At 27.1% G+C, this 18,235-nt stretch overlaps 1 protein-coding gene across 1 annotated transcript in view; it reads left to right on the forward strand.

Moving 5' to 3' along the window:
- Window positions 1-18,235, forward strand: part of LOC126894757 (uncharacterized) — a 239,303-nt gene that overhangs the window by 2,164 nt on the left and 218,904 nt on the right. Inside the window, exons 3-8 of the mRNA XM_050665999.1 lie at window positions 12,936-12,965; window positions 13,589-13,609; window positions 14,338-14,385; window positions 17,016-17,048; window positions 17,631-17,663; window positions 17,994-18,026. Coding sequence (XP_050521956.1) covers window positions 12,936-12,965; window positions 13,589-13,609; window positions 14,338-14,385; window positions 17,016-17,048; window positions 17,631-17,663; window positions 17,994-18,026 — 198 coding nt within the window. The remainder of the gene's footprint in view (window positions 1-12,935; window positions 12,966-13,588; window positions 13,610-14,337; window positions 14,386-17,015; window positions 17,049-17,630; window positions 17,664-17,993; window positions 18,027-18,235) is intronic.

The raw sequence follows: 18,235 nt of genomic DNA on the forward strand, positions 1-18,235 counted from the left end.
ATCGAGATATTAATAAGGAACCAGCAGATCAAGTAGCTTTTGGAATAAAACACCAATTTTTTTTAAATTAAACACTATCTAAAGATTTGCATCGAAGCGTTTATTTTTGATAGTGATTTTAATCACTGTCAGATATCATTATACTTGATCCAACTATACCACGTCACAACTGTGCCGCGACCCCCCTGTGCTGGGTTTTAAAAATTGTAATCTTCTATTTTTAATATTATTTAAGTCTATTTTAGGAATACTCAAAAGAAGAATAAATATGTGTTCTTCATGAAACTTTTTTAAAAAGTATTTTAAAAATACTATTTAAAAGTTAATAAATGAATTCTTATTTAAAAGTATTAAAAACGGGAATTAATAGAAATTTATTTATAGCTTAGTATAACTGTCAAAGATTCCTTAATTTAAAAAATTGTGTAAATTATAAACATGTATGTGTATCTTATTTTTGCTAACTATTCAATTTTATTACAAAATTCAATATAATTTTTTTTAGCTTTGGTTCAATTATCATAAATTTTATGANATCACTGTCAGATTAAATCTATACTGGACCCTACTATGCAATGTCTCCACTATGCCGCGACCCCACTGTGCTACCGTTTTTCATTTTACGGTTACTTTTTTAAAAATGAGTAGGAGTATTTTTGAAATACTTGGAAGAATCAAAATACTGTTTTTACTTAAGAAGCATTAAATAAATAGTATCGTCTATTTAATTAAAATATGTGTTTTACAATAGTTTACTTCTAATGTAAAAATATATGAAAAATAATGATTTTACTATTATTTATTATTGTCTCTCCTTAAAAATGTTCAGCATTTATTTGACTAAGAAATAATAGGACAAAAAATTACAAATCGTATATAGTTAAAAACATTTTAAAATAAAATAAAATAGCCATTAATGTAAAAAAATCACTTTAACTATAGTAAATTGAATCAAACTTTAAAAAATCACATTATTTTGAATAAACAAAACACATTAAATTGAATATCATACTTATTTAAATCAATAATTTAACAGATAAAAATAATATCATTAAAGATTTATAACAATAAATTTTAATTATAATTCTGTTTACAATTGGGAATAGTTATTTAAAAACTTTAAAATTTATTATTATTATTTTTAACTTATAACTTTTTTAAGTCTATAAATACTAAAATCATTTAGATGATTTTGGCATATTCAGCTAATATTTAAATCATGAAGTTTCATTAAAAATATTAATGACGGTACAATATCGGGTTTAAATTAAGACAATGAATATCGAATTGAACATTAAGTGTACTAGACTAGTCAACAAAGGAGTAATTTTGGCGAATGGCGGAAAAAATTCCCAACCAAATTTTTTGTTTTTTAAAAGTTGAAATAAGATATGTATAATGACATACAAAAAATCCTCATTGATTGGAATTGAAATTTTTTTTTTACAGCCTTGCAAAAGTTCAAAAATATAAGCTTTTTCAAATTTCCTCAAAAAATTTTTAACTTACAAAAAAAAGTTTCGCACAAAAGTTGTTTAAACAAAATATAGTATCTTCTATTTTTTTATTACAACAAATATTTTTCGAGTAACATTACATTTGATATCAATACTAAAATTTATTTTTCATTTTTTCCATTTTAAGGTTATTTTTTATCATGTTATACTTACATTAGACACAATGTTATAAATGCATATGTGTATATGTGTGAGTTTATTATCTTTGATACGAAGCTGAGAAGGTATTAGTTTTACTATGATGTTTTTTTTTTTGTGTCGGTTACCACTTTTTCTCAGCTCTCACAGAACGAATTTCTTTCGACGATACGTCAAAAGATCACAAATCGTATCTTGTCGAAACATTACCCTCAAACATTTAAAAATTTCCCCTCGTTCCCTGTAAAACCTCCAAAAAAATTACAAAATTTTAAAATCGCTAATTTTCGAAATTTTTTCTACTAAAAACTGCCGTAACTTTTTCAAAAATGTACATATCAATATTATCAATATAACATATCAGTTTTTTTTATAGATGCTTGATGTCTTTACTTATCATTTGGTATATTTTTTTGTAAATCTGACACTTAACCTGCCCATAGGGGGGGATTTAATATGACAACTTTTTCACAAAAAATTTACTTTTTCAACATAATTTTTGAAAATGTTCCGGAAGGTCTGACACTTTTATATATATCTTAAATTAAAGCTAATGTAATATACTTTAATTTGAAAAAAAAAAATTTGACTTCTGGACTTGTCTTCACGGCGAAAATGGCTACCGAATGCTATTTTCGTGTGAAAATTCTCGATTTTATTATATATATAATATTTAACTTTATAATACTATAACTTATTGAAAAGTTTATGGATCCACACAATTTTTTTATGGGAAATAATATTTTTTAATAAACCTTTTTTCATTTGATATACTTTATCTTTATCGAGATATTAATAAGGAACCAGCAGATCAAGTAGCTTTTGGAATAAAACACCAATTTTTTTTAAATTAAACACTATCTAAAGATTTGCATCAAAGCGTTTATTTTTGATAGTGATTTTAATCACTGTCAGATATCATTATACTTGATCCAACTATGCCACGTCACCATTGTGCCGCAACCCTCCTGTGCTGGGTTTTTTATTTATAGTATCATTAAAGTGTAGTGTATATTAAGATACAACCCATAGAGTATTTGAAACGTAATCCCGTAGGACGAAAACAAACTAACTGCACTTAGTACAGTTAGTTATAACGTAATCCTGATAGGACGGAAACGACAACCACGGCACTTATTTAAATTTATAGCGTGGTCCAATAGGACGAAAAAAAAACTAAATACACTTGTTACACTCCGCCACTTAATTAGAATTACCCTTATACAGATAAGTATAAGTATACTATATATATATGTATTTGTGTTAAATATGTTTTTATTCCGAGCAACCGTAATTACGTGAATAATAACTGCAAAATAATACCAGAAGAGAAGGAAACTTAAATCGCCAACCAATAAGGTGTACGTCGTAAACGGAACAGAACGCAATATCAGTAATCCATATTCGGCGGCGGCCTTATTTCAGTATCAAGGGCGGGGAGACAACCAATGACAACCGATTGTCATATAAATAGCAGGACGGCTGATATCGTGAGAGACACGGGTGAGCACCAGCCAGGCGGTGCAGTGTGATATTATATAATTTTTAAAATTAATTGTTTTCAAATTATTATTGATTTTGATTTTTAATATGTTAATAGTAATCATTTTGAAGCTACTTATTTTTGTCCTTTAAAGTGAAAGTTTTAATAAAAAAAAAATGAATATGTTACCATAACTTATGTTCAACTTGCAAGTTTGAAATTGACATTATTAAATAGAAAAAAATGAAATTGTTAAGATTAATATGCAATCAGGATTTTTTTTAATTACTATTTACAGTACATTTATTAGAAAAATTCGATTTTTTTGCATTTTTCTCGTAATAGATAACTGAAATAGAAATAATAGTTATCATTTCCTAATAAGTTTTGGTGTTTAAAAAGATTCTGCAATTANTAATAGTAATAATTTCCTAGGAACTTTTGTTGTTTGTTGAAAAGATTCTATAATTGAAATATTGAGAACTTAATTAATTTTAATGATTTACTTTAACTAAATGAACCAATCAAAACAAAGTTGTTAAAAAGATTTACTCAATTGAGCGCATTATAAAATTTGATTATAATTGTAAAAATACATGGTTAAATTCAGGTGAAACTAAAAATCATTTTTTTTTTTTTTAATTTATGATTTATATAGCAACATATTACAAAAATTTTGGAATATTATAGACTGGTAGTAGTACACATAAAAAGAGTTAAAAAATTAATAAATTACATTGTAAAATTATACAGAGTGTTCAATAAGTCAGGAAACGGGTTTCTATTGTTCTCATTGTTTGTAACAATGAGAACAATAGAAACCCGTTTCCTGACTTACTGAACACCCTGTATACTTTTGTAGTTGAATAGTTTTATTATATCAAATCTAATTCGACAGTAAATACTTTAAGAATATTAGAAATTAATGATTTTAATTGTTTGTATGGATAGAGCTGGTTAAAATAACTTTTTATTTGAATAAGGAATATTTTTTCGATTTTTAAGAGTAATAACTTAAACTAAATACGAATTGAAATCATTTGATGTATCGTTGAAAAAAGTAGGTCTACGGAGTGTTGGCAAAATAAATCGTAGCGACAAAAAAAACTACATAGTAAAATAATATTAACATGAATATAAATTTTTTCTCACGAGGGGAGACTATAGTGATAGTCTCTCTTTATATTTATTGAAGTTATTGAATCTAAATAAGACTAATATCAAATGATCTGAAAATTTTATTCTAACTAAAAAAAAATGCAAAATTTTATTGGCCACAGACGGATTTGAACCTCGTACCCTTGGCCTATATGACACAAGTGTTACCGATTCGGCAACTTTTAGTCGCTTAAGTCACATGATAAAATTGGCTATTTAAGCTCAAATTTAAAAATTACTTTTTAACTTTAAAAAAGTAAAAAAATTTTAATAAGTTTTATTTCTTATGTCCTATGAACTTTATTCTATGTCAATTCAATTATATATTACTCATAAAAGTCAATGTATTCCCTTTTTAAGATATTTTATAATACAAAATCTAGAATTTTAATAGAAAAACAGCATATTTTGAATACGGTAGCCATTTGCACATAAAAGATAGGTCGCCGAGACAAATTTTTTTTTTCATTTTATAGTATATGACATAACCTCTGATTTGATATATGTTTAAAGGCCGTAGTATTTCCGAAACATTTTCAAAAATTAAGTTGAAAAAGTTAGTTTTTGTAAAAAGGTTGCTATTTTAAATCCCCTTCCATGAGCAGATTAAGTGTTAGATTTTCAAAAAAATGATATCAAATGAAAGGGATATGTCTAAGGTTTTAGTATAAAAAAATTTTATGTTGATTTGTTGATTTTTGAAAAATTTATAGAAGTTTTAAGAAAAAAAGTGAAAAAAATGACAAAATTTACCGATTTTTAAATTTGTAATTTAGTTGGAGATTTCCCCCATTTGCGGGGAACGAGGCAGTATTTTTCAAAAACTGAATACGATTTGTGATCTTTTGACGCATTGTTGAAAGAAATCGGTCCAGTGAGAGCTGAGAAAAAGTAGTGACAGACACAAAAAAAAAACCCCAGCACAGGGGGGTCGCGGCACAGTGGTGACGTGGTATAGATGGATCAAGAATAATGATATCTGATAGTGATTAAAATCACTATCAAAAAAAAACGCTTCGATGCAAATCTTTAGATACTGTTTAATTTTAAAAAATTGGTGGACTATTCCAAAAGCTACATTATCTGCTAGTTCATTATTAATATCCTAATTAAGATAAAGTATGTAGAATGAAAAAGGGATTATTAAAAAATATTATTTCTCATAAAAAAATAATGTTGATCCATACACTTTTCAATATGTCATAGCATTATAAAGTTAAAAATGTAAAAAATAAAATCGAGAATTTTCACACAATAATAGCATTCGGTAGCCATTTTCACCGTTAAGATAAAATAAAGTCCGAAATTTTTTTTCGCATAATTAAGTAAATTACATTAGCTTTAATTTAATATATATATAAAAGTGTCAGACTTTCCGGAACACTTTCAAAATTTAAGTTGAAAAAGTAAATTTTTTGTGAAAAAGTGGTCATTTTAAATCCCCCCCGTGGTCAAGTAAAGGGTCAGATATAAAAAAATATATACCAAATGATAGGTAAAGACATCATGCATTTATTAAAAAAAAATTTATATTGATCCATACATCTTTCAAAAAGTTATCTTATTATATAACAGAACAAGGAAAAAANGTTTGCTAATAATACACATGTACGCGTCCTATTATATCTTATTATATAATAGAACAAGGAAAAAAACGCTTTTCTGGGAAAATTACTTAGCGTGCTCGGATTTTCAAAATTTTTTTTTTCAACGAAAGTACTCGATCACCAGACTCCGGGAAAATTATTGGCGAAGGTCGGAAAATTTTTGCCACTCGCCCGCGAGCGTTTTAAAATTTCGACCGTTTTCGAGAAAAACGCTCGCTGACGCCAGCGTTTTACTACTTGAGGTTTGAAATTTTTATCAGACCCGTCCAATGACATTCCTGAGATGTGATAAAAAAATCAATTCAATCCGTTCATTTTTCACCGTTTTACGAGCTTTTTTTTTTTTTAAGTCCACGCGCATGGTTGTATTATGCGCAGTGATTCATTTCTGCTGATACGTATTATGAACTTTAATTATACGGTGTATTATGTATTATTATTATGACACTATTTTGCATTTGCCCTATTTTTATCAAGGAATGTTATATGTTATACATAAATTTTCATGACTTTATAATTATTTAAGTTTGTACTTTCATTATAAGAACAGTACTAAGTACAGAGTTAATAATTCTCTTTTTTCTCATATATAATGTATGAGACTATGAGTTTATCTTTTGAATTGGGGTTCATCTATGATAACTATGATGTTCATCGTTAAATCGCAGTTACCAATATATTTATCAAAATTAAATTTTTATTTTTATTTTTAATATTAATTTTATTTTAATATTAATTTTAATTTAAATTTACAGTGTGCCACTTATAATAACCTGTTAAATTTTTTTAAAATTATTCTATAATATAAACACAATTATTCTAATTAGATTATTAATAATTTTTGTGTATAACAGGGGTGTATTTAAGAGAGATTGGCCCCTCCTTGAACAAGCGCTATCAATATTTTTTTAGGCANACCAAATGATAGGTAAAGACATCATGCATCTATAAAAAAAAAATTATATTGATCCATACATCTTTCAAAAAGTTATAGCATTATAAAGTTAAAAATATAAAAATGAATTTTTTTACAAAAATCGTATTTTTTTTATAAACTTTGATGTCTGTTTTCACCATGAAGATAAAATAAAGTCCGAAATTTTTTTTTTGCATAATAAAGTACATTACATTAACTTTAATTTAAGATATATATAAAATTGTCAGACCTTTCAGAACATTTTCAAAAGTTAAGTTGAAAAAGTTGTCATTTTAAATCCCCCCTCGTGGGCAGGTTAAGGGTTAAATTTATAAAAAAAATATACCAAACAAAAGGTAATAATATTACACATCTATATAAAAAAGAATTATATTGATATGTTCATTTTTGAAAAAGTTATGGCACTTTTAAGTAAAAAAAATTGAAAAAATTTCGAAAATTAGCGATTTTTAAATTTGTAATTTTTTTGGAGGTTTCCCCCATTTACGGGGAACGAGGGCATTTTTTTCAATTTTTGAGGGTAATTTCTTCGACTAGATACAATTTGTGATCTTTTGACGTATCATTGAAAGAAATTGGTTCGGTGAGAGCTGAGAAAAAGTGGTAACAGACACAAAAAAAATAAAATAAACACATCTTAGTAAAATCAATACCTTCTCAGCTTCGCATCGAAGCTAAAATTTTATTTGATACTGTCGGCGAACAGAGAGGCAGGTAGTCCGGACCGGTTGACCAACTGCCTAGTGTCACAGAAGGGATGCTTGTAGTATCAACGACGGTCAGTGTTCAAGAACATCAGATATTCTTTCCTATATTTCATATTTATTTATTTGTTGTTTTTTTTTGTTATAAGTTTTATAATATTACAAAATATATTCACAATATTATTGATATTAACATTTAGAGCAATTCTAAATAAACTAACTGCATGAGTTCACCTGCGCACAGCTACGTTAGGCATAATTCACGTAATCGAAAAGAAATAATGTAATAAACCAAAAATAAAAAGAAAGAAAAGAAAAAGAGAAAAAAATAGAGAGAGAGTGAATAAAAGGGAAATTTAGGGTTGCTAAATATTTTAATGTAATTAATTATTTATTATAAGTTTTTGTAATTTTAATGTAGATTTAATTGTCTTCAATTTTATCTAAATTAATTTTCTCATTAATTGTTTCTCTCATTAATTATTAATGGTTTATCACGCTATAGATTGTTGGAAGTTGGGAAGCATAGGTTAAATTGTACTTACCTTACGTCCTGTGTAATAAAATAATTTTAAAAAGATGTAATGTTTAAAATATTATTTGATGTTTATTTTCATAACAAGAAAAATAAAATATTATTAATGATTGAACAAATTAAATTAAATTAAAAGATTCACCAAAACAAAATTCACTTTAAAATTTCTAAGTGTCATTTAGTTTTAAAGAAAAGTATTCTAAGTCCAAATTAATTAAAAAATCGACTAAGTTCCGGAGAGTGAAATCTTGAGTAGAGCGTCGTAGATTTTGTGTATTTTAAAATCGTCAAAAGAACTCGTTTAGATGGGGAAAAATGGCTTTATATAGTGTGAAGGGGGTAGCCCAGCGATCTCTACCGTGATCCTAGATGCTGAGGCTTTGTATTGTAATTGGTTAATTAAAAGAGGGTCCCTGCGTGTAGGCGTTACTTAATAATTTCTACAAGAGGGAGATTTTATTGTATAATTAAAGGGTTATTTTGTATCTTAAATAAGAGAACCCTGTTTTGGTAATCTTGTATAATCATGATATGTGACATACATGTACAAATGATAACATCATATTATATGTTAATATTATATGTAATAATATAATATTACAATTATTAGAGGATGGTGCCTTAACTATATTTTAATTATTTCCGTTTTATAGTCATCGTTGTTGACGCACTGCGGTGGTCGATTTACATCTAGGGTACTCGTGCAAGGTGGTACTCTAGTGTTATGTGTCGATGGTACTCTGCGGATACCACGACATGTTAAGGGCTATTTGCGCAATATTCACAGATTAAGCTACACAACGTAACGCATATAGTATTACTTGTTAAATCAGCGTAGGTTACTCATGCAGTTAAGTTATAACGACATTTGATATAGTTTACACATGGTAGAGCTTCATACTCTGTTTATAATATTTAGGATTACAGTCCATTCATGAGTATTAAAAGATACTTTTGTCAAATAACTTTATAGAAGAGAAATCCTCCATAGATTTCATACTTTGCACTAGTAATGTATATAACTTGTAATTAGAATATAAATAAGGAAATAGGAGATTATGTAGCTTTTATAAAAATCAATTAATATTTGTAATAAACAAGAAGAAAAACATGAGAGACGAGTGAGTGTAGGTATGTAGTCTTGTAATAAATAAAATGGCTATAATAAGGTGGCGAAGGAATGTTGTTAAATGTGTTTGGGGCTCGGGGTGTGAAAGGGAAGGAATGTATTGAAATGTAACACAGGTGGCCAATAAGGAAATAATAATCGTAGCAGGCGTAGTGTAAAAAGGATGGGTACCAATAGAAAGCAAAATTGTCTATAGATACCCGGTAGTGACTACAATAAAATGAAATAGAAAGGGATCTCGGGGTATGTATGCTTGTGTAAAAACGTCTAATGTATGAATAAGATGGAATTACAAAGAAGGGTCACTACCTAGCTCCTGCACAGAAACGCGCATACAAATTTCCGACGATTCACAAATATCGTGCCTTTTATAAAAATATTTCAGTTTATTCTTAACGACTTATCCTATTCTAATTGTTTATTACTAAAAAATTCTTCAGTAAAGGATCTATTATAGACTTATTATGTAAACAAATGTTCCACTTACCTCTGATTATCCTGATATTCTCTTGAGATGAACGATGTTGTTGATGTAACAATTATCGATGTATACGTTCACGCATTAATGTACGCAATTATATTTATACGGTTTATATTATTATTAACTCGCGTGTAACTACTTTTCTAGTACAATTCTATATTAAATCTACCCAAGGTGAAATCTAAGTTTGTTATAACTCTGTCTTTTTGCAAAAACCTTTTGTATATTTATGTAGTATAGTTCTTAACCTTGTATATGATGTTTTACGTTAATATATTTATTATTTAATAATTTATAAAGCAAATGAATAACTTCTAAGCAACATAACTGTCCTGTGCAACAAAACTATTTCCAAGTGGCCTACGTCTTTTCAGTCGTCCAAATGGTGATCTAGGGTAGATGCGAGCTCAATTTCAGTTCTTTGCACAATAGATTATACTAGTGTCCTACACTCCGATCACCGGCACTGTGGCATAGATCAGACTAGCTGGTCGATAAGTGGAGAGACACTTTTAGTTGTTTAGTATGATGTTAGTTATAAATATATATTAGTAAAATATTAGTTTTTAGTATAATATTTCGACTCTGATTTATTTGTATTTCGTAGCTGGATGTACCAACGCGAGATCTCAAATAATATCTTTGTCTTTATGCAAAGAACCTTATGATATGTGGCCTACTTCTTTTCAATCACCTGTAGGACGACCTAGGTTAGATGCGACTGTACTATAGATTTATGCACGATAAGTTATGTTAGTGTCCTACACTCCGATTGCCCGCACCGTGGCAGAGATCAGACTAGCTAGTCGATAAGTGGAGAGACACTATGAAGAAATCTTATGGTTAACTAAAATTCTAATTATGATATTATTGTACTATTACCCTGTCCAGCCAGGTTGTGGCCCTTCAATAAGTAGTAAATACAATTCAATCAAATTAATTACCTTAGAATATCTAATGTATACTACAAAATAATATTAATAATTTATGCGTTGTAAATTATATAAGTGTCCTACACTCCGATTGCCGGCACTGTGGCATAGATCAGACTAGCTGGTCGATAAGTGGAGAGACACTTTGAATAAATCTTATGATTAACTAAAATTCTAATTATGATATTATTGTACTATTACCCTGTCCAGCCAGGTTATGGCCCTTCAATAAGTAATAAGTACAATTCAGTCAAATTAATTACCTTAGAATATGCTTATATATATATAGGAATATAAATGTAAATAAAAGAAATAAATAAATACCAATATTTTATATGTATTAGAATATTTATGTCACCAAAAGTATTCGACCGAAAATAAGATGTATAATATTTTTCAGTAATTACGAAAGAGGGTAAAAAATTATGTAGATTTCATATAGAATTGTAACTAAGAATAAGACATAAACTCACGCACATTCGCTTTCTGTATCTTGGTTGAGTATTCCAGAGAGCCGTAGAGATGTATAGATAGAATTGCAAGGCGTCCCAGTATTCGCTAGAGGGATATTCAGAGGAACCACCCGAATTTGGGGGAAAATGGCCTTTTTATAGCCTGCAAAAACTGGTTTAGCGATCTCTGGTGAGATTCTTGAAATATTTTTGCTGTATTTGATTGGTTAATGTGAGAGAATCTTTTACGTGGGCATTTTATGGAATGCGTAAGAGGGAGGTTAAATCTTGTGTAAGGGTATTATTTTATTACTCATCTTATCCACGGGGAAATACTGATTTGGTGATGTATTTTATTAAATATAAGTATTAATTATTACATGTATTAAAATGTGATACTACATATTTTAAAATTAAATACTATCTACAAATTTGCATCAAGGCGTTTTTTTTTATAATAATGATTTTAATCACTGTCACATATCATATATACTGAACTCAATTATACCCACTGTGCCGGGATGCTGCTGTTTTTTTTTAAATAGTGATTAGTTGAAAGAGTAGCAATGGGTTTACTTAAATTATTTCATCATTAATTTTAATAATAGAAATTATTGAAGAAAAAGTTATATTTTTATTTGATCTTTTAAGTTTTATATTATGAAAGTTATTATCCACCAATGAGTTTACTAAAATAAGAACAATTTTATACACTTTATGACAATTAATTTTATCATTGCCAGAAATTCCGTCGAGGTTGACAAAAAAGAACATGAGGTAGGAGGAAAAAGGAGATCAGTGACAATAGGTGAGAACGTGATAGGGGTGGTGGAAAGTTTTATGTATTTAGGATCAGTTGTGCAAAAGAGCGGTGGTGTTGACGAGAATGTAAGACGCAAGTTGAAGTAAGGGTGGTTGAAGTGGAGAGATGCGTCTGGTGTCTTATATGATAAAAGAATTCCAATGAAGCTGAAAAGTAAATTCAATGTAAATAAATGTTGAAGAAAGAAGAGATAGAGGAAGATCAAAAAAGAGATTGAGGGATGTTATTGAATACGATATAAGGACAGGTGATGTGAGCGTAGATGATGTGGGAGATCGTGTCAAGTGGAAATTTAGGAAAATGGTGGCCCACCGCAAGTAGTTGGGATTAAGGCGAAGAAAAATAAAAAGGCACCAGAATTCCGGGAATGTACAATTTATCGTTTGATTGGGTTAAAACAGTATAGCGTCAAATCAATTACCTACTCTATTGGTTGTATCCTAATATACACTACACTTTAATGATACTATAAATAAATAAACTCACACATATGAATTTATAACATTGTGTCTAATGTAAGTATAACATGATAAAAAGTAACCATAAAATGGAAAAAATGAAAAATAAATTTTAGTACTCATATTAATGTAATGCAGCTCGAAAAATATTTATTAATATTGTCTTTTAAACAACTTTTGTACTGTTAAAAATTCCTGAATATTATTTTATAAATGAGTAGAGTATAGAATACATGGTCGTCCGACTGTCGTCTAACACAGGAGTGTGCTGACCAAGGGTTTTAGGGCAACCATGGACAAAGGACTCCCACTGTAGGTACCCTACAGTCAGTTGTGGTTTAGTATGCGCTAGTTACACTCATTCTATATCATTCTATGTCATTTCATTTTATTATTCTATTTGTGAATTTTGTAATTTTGTATTTTTTCATAAAAATATATCAATTAAAACATATTTTTAAAATTCAAACTAGTTATTTTTTATTTATTGAAATTATTGATATACAATTAATAAATTCATGTTTCCTTAAATTTAAATACTTTGAGCAAAATAAAATAAAACTAAAATATGCTTCATTTAGTTGTAGGTGGTGGTGATAGTACTTCAAATGGTAAGCAAAATATTACTAAATTTAATTATACGGTACAATACAGAATATTATTCCTATTTAATTTTTCGTTCATTCCTTTTTTCATTATACGGTACAATATTGAGTTCAAAAAATTATACACATTTTATGTAGACTGCACTGAGTTACACAAAAGTAAAAAATTAGAACAGTTCAATATTGGTTTGAAGAATGTATAAAATGTTTAAGGGTTTAATAAAACTTCAAGTTTCATTATAAGACAATGACATCCTATTGGTCTAATAAATGCAAATTTATAACAATTTTTCTATTATTTTTTCACCATTAAAATTGTACTAAAATGTGAATTTTGTATTTTTTTATAAATATATATCAATTGAAACATATTTTTAAAATTCAAACTAGTTATTTTAGCTTCGATGCGAAGCTGAGAAGGTATTGGTTTTACTATGATGTGTTTTTTTTTTTTTTTTTTTTTATCATTATACTTGATCCAACTATACCACGTCACAACTGTGCCGCGACCCCCCTGTGCTGGGTTTTTTATTTATTGAATGTATTGATTTATAATTAATAAATTCATGTTTTCTTAAATTTGAATACTTTGAGCAAAATAAAATAAAACTAAAATATGATTCATTTAGATGGTGCTAGTACTTCAAACGGTAAGCAAAATATTAATAAATTTAATTATACGATACAATACATTATCTAGGTTAATCATCAAGGTCTATTAGATATGTATAAATATTGAATTTTGTGAATGTGTATTGAATTGTCAATGTAATAAATATTATTATTATTTTAACTTAAAAAATTGTACATCGCATACAATTACATCCCTCCATATTTTTTTTAATCTTCCTCTACCTCTACCTCTTCGTCCTTCAACAATCATTTCTATAGTTGTTCTTACAGCTTCCGATTTCTCTCTTCTCATAACATGACCAAACTATCTATTTGATTTGCTTGAGGATACAGTAAACTGTAAACATGGATATATCCTCAAGCACATCAAGCAACAAGACAATCCATGAAAGTTTTAACACATTCAAACCATCTATGTCTATTTTATCTCATCTTATCTACGATTGACGCTACACCTATACTCCCTCTCATATATTTTTAAAGTATAGTTCATTTTAAAGAATTTATTTAAAATATTAATATTGTAGTCATCGTTGAATATTAGAACTTTCATTGTTTAGCATCCACCATTGTGCTGATAATGAGATTTTAAACAAATTTAAAATAGAATCATTTAATATTAAATATATTAAATAATAATAATAATAAACAAAACTACAACATATTACGTACAATACGTTTTACTAAAATATTTAAAATATTTTAATGTTAGTATTATGATATTTTACTTTTATTTTTTATGTAGATTTTATAGAGTGCCCAATATGTCGAATTCTAATCAATGAAAATCCTGGTAATTTATACAAATGATACAAATTATTGATACCTATTTATTACTTACAGAACTAAAATATATTAACATTACGCCAATGCTACCCTGATAAATACGCCTATGTAGCTCTTTGTAATTATAATTATAACTATAAAGTCTCTTTGGGTAATTCGCAAATATGCAAATTATAGCTATAGTTTTTAAACGATTAAAGATTTATTGAACTTAAAATTTATATTACACGTTTAAAATTACGAATTAATTACTAATGTCTGAATATACATTTAATAATTTCATGTAATTTTAATTTTAATAATTTTAGTGATGTGAAACATAAAACATACCCACTATATTGAATCGTACATTGAAAATCCAATAGACCTGTAAATAAACAGCGTTGTTCATATTCTGATTACCATTCCCAACTAATTATAATTTTTGTAACTCATATGACGGAGCTCGCAAAGTTGAGGGAAGACATTAGAATACTAAGATGTGTTTTTTTTTTTTTTATGTCTGTTACCACTTTTCCTCAGCTCTCACCGAACCGATTTCTTTCAATGATACGTCAAAAGATCACAAATCGTATCTAGTCGAATACATTACCCTCAAAAATTGAAAAAAAAAACTTTCGTTCCCCGTAAATGGGGGAAACCTTCAAAAAATTACAAATTTAAAAATCGCTAATTTTCAACATTTTTTCAATTTTTTTTACTAAAAACTGCCATAACTTTTTTAAAAATGAACATATCGATATAATTTTTTTTATATAGATGCATGATATCATTACCTTTCATTTGGTATAATTTTTTTTTTATATTTGACCCTTTAACTGCCCACAGGGAGGGATTTAAAATGACCACTTTTTCACAAAAAATTTACTTTTTCAACTTAAATTTTGAAAGTGTTCCGGAAAGTCTGACACTTTTATATATATCTTAAATTAAAGCTAATGTAATGTACTTTATTATGCAAAAAAAAAAAATTTATTTTGTCTTCACGGTGAAAATAGCTACCAAATGCTATTATTGTGTGAAAATTCTCGATTTTATTTTTTACATTTTTAAATTTATAATGATATAACTTATTGATNTATAGAATATTCTAGAATTAGCGAGAGCCTTATCGGAGCTATATATATATCGGAAGAATCAGTCAGTTCAGTTAGTTCAGTTCAGACTGTCTAGTCCGCGATACGCTACACGACCGCTACACCCCGCCGCTGTTGTCATCGTGTATTATGTTTACTTCGATTATTTTATTTTTCCTTACTGTATATACATATATTTTCTTTTAGTGTTTATACGTCTATTTTAGTGTTATAATTTTGTTTAATAAAAGTCTACCGCCATTTAAATAATTGTGTGTTGTAAGATATAACCCACACTTGTTTATTGTACCCTTGTGCTCAAAGTTAACATGCTCTTGCATGCCACTAGTGATTGGGCCCTGACCATAACTAAATATCTTCATTGCCGTAGTCTATTCTCATCTGCCATTATGTACCTAGATTTACACTCTGACTCGTCATACTCAGATGTTCGACACCATTACCAGAAGATATCATACAGTCCACTCATCATTATCAACAACGTCATCTATTCAGCTGAGTTTATATTATTTTTAAAGTTATTTATTGTTTGTTTTAATTGAGTTTAACTCTTTTGTTTTATGCCACTTCGCCAGACATTAGTATTTAAGGCCCCCCCGTTACCTCTTAAATTAAAGATACTCTCTGAAGAATTTCTAATATATGTGATTATTTGTTATTTAATTATTGTCTACTCTCGTTTACTTATTGGATGTATAGTTAGCAGTCATCTCCTAGGTGACTCACTCCGCATCAATAATTAACGATTTAAACAGAATTAAGGTAAAATGGCATACTAGTGCGGTGCACAACTAGCTGTCCTACAGTCTAGCTAACTCGTACAAATCAGTATTATAATTATAATTTTTTAGTACCAATTAATAATATAATTCATTATTAAATTTGAATACTATTAAATAGATCTACTGTTTTTAGGTGTAAAGTCAATATTTTTGTAACATTTTCAAAAATTAAGTTGAAAAAGTTTTAAGTATTGTGTTGTTCCTGTATAAAGAGAAATAATCCGATTAAAAAAAAAAAAGATGTCATTATTATTAAATATTTTTAAGTTCTGAAGAGTGACTTATACAGAGTAATGTTTATTGTGTAAGGTGTTCAGTCAATAAGGTCATATCATTCTATTGTTCTCAATTTTAATAACAATCGAACTTTTTCGTTACTTCCTGAACATCCTCTATAACCCTAAATAATAGAATAACTTTTTTTTAATTTTTTTTTTTTTTTCAAAAAAAAAGGTTAACGTTAATTATAAAAATAGAACAATAAAATATTTAAAATTGTTTGAACGGAACGCCCGGTTATAATATGCGGGTTAGTTACTGTTCGTTTCTGGAGTATTTATATCATGCAGGAGAAAGAATTTGGGAGTGGACTGTATAAATGAGTAAATTAACAAAAACAATTAATTTACATGATTTAATGATTTAAATATAAAATATATTATTATTATTATTTATTATTTCAGTTTATAATATAATTCATTATTAAATTTGAATAATATAAAAAAGATTAAATAGATTATCTAATTTACTATGTTTAGGTGATGGATTTCCTTTCACTCACTCAGCAAATTGTAAGCTATAAATTAATAACATTCAATAAGATACGAAAGAATAGTTCGTTTTAAAATAATACAATTTATTAAGATAATATCTTTAACATATTAGTTTAATAATTTATTTCTAGTGATCCTAATTACTAGACCCATTTACAACATATCATATTTTAATAAATCAATATAATTTGTTGAAACATCAACGTAATATAAATTAATTAATTATTTGAAATTTAAAACTAATTATAGGTCAAATTTTTTACTTGAGTGAAACAAATATATATCTATTTTGATATAAAACACTATGTACTTTCATTTTATTTAACAAAGTTAACTATTTTTTTTTTTTTTGAAACTCGCATTGTTTATATAAAGAATAGATGAGAAAATATTTTTAATTGTTTATACATTAAATATAACACTTTTTAATGTTTATTTAAAATAAAAGAAATTAACAAAAACAATTAATTTACATGATTTAATGATAAAATATAAAATATATTATTATTATAATTTATTATTTCAGTTTATAATATAATTCATTATTAAATTTGAATAATATGAAAAAGATTTATAGATTATCTAATTTACTATGTTTAGGTGATGGATTTCCTTTCACTCACTCAGCACATTGTAAGTTATAAATTAATAACATTCAATAAAATGCGAATGAATAGTTCGTTTGTAAAATAATACAATTTATTAAAATAATATCTTTAACATATTAGTTTAATAATTTATTTCTAGTGATCCTAAATACTAGACCCATTTACAACATATCATATTTTAATAAATCTTTATAAAATAAAAGAAATTAACAAAAACAATTAATTTACATGATTTAATGATAAAATATAAAATATATTATTATTATAATTTATTATTTCAGTTTATAATATAATTCATTATTAAATTTGAATAATATGAAAAAGATTTATAGATTATCTAATTTACTATGTTTAGGTGATGGATTTCCTTTCACTCACTCAGCACATTGTAAGTTATAAATTAATAACATTCAATAAAATGCGAATGAATAGTTCGTTTGTAAAATAATACAATTTATTAAAATAATATCTTTAATATATTAGTTTAATAATTTATTTCTAGTGATCCTAAATACTAGATCCATTTACAACACATCCAATTTTAATATATCAATATAATCTGTTGAAACATCAACTTAATATAAATTAATTAATTAT

The sequence above is a fragment of the Daktulosphaira vitifoliae genome, unplaced genomic scaffold (assembly GCF_025091365.1).
Source record: "Daktulosphaira vitifoliae isolate Bord-2020 unplaced genomic scaffold, ASM2509136v1 Scaffold_1, whole genome shotgun sequence".
In the NCBI taxonomy this organism is placed as follows: domain Eukaryota; kingdom Metazoa; phylum Arthropoda; class Insecta; order Hemiptera; family Phylloxeridae; genus Daktulosphaira; species Daktulosphaira vitifoliae.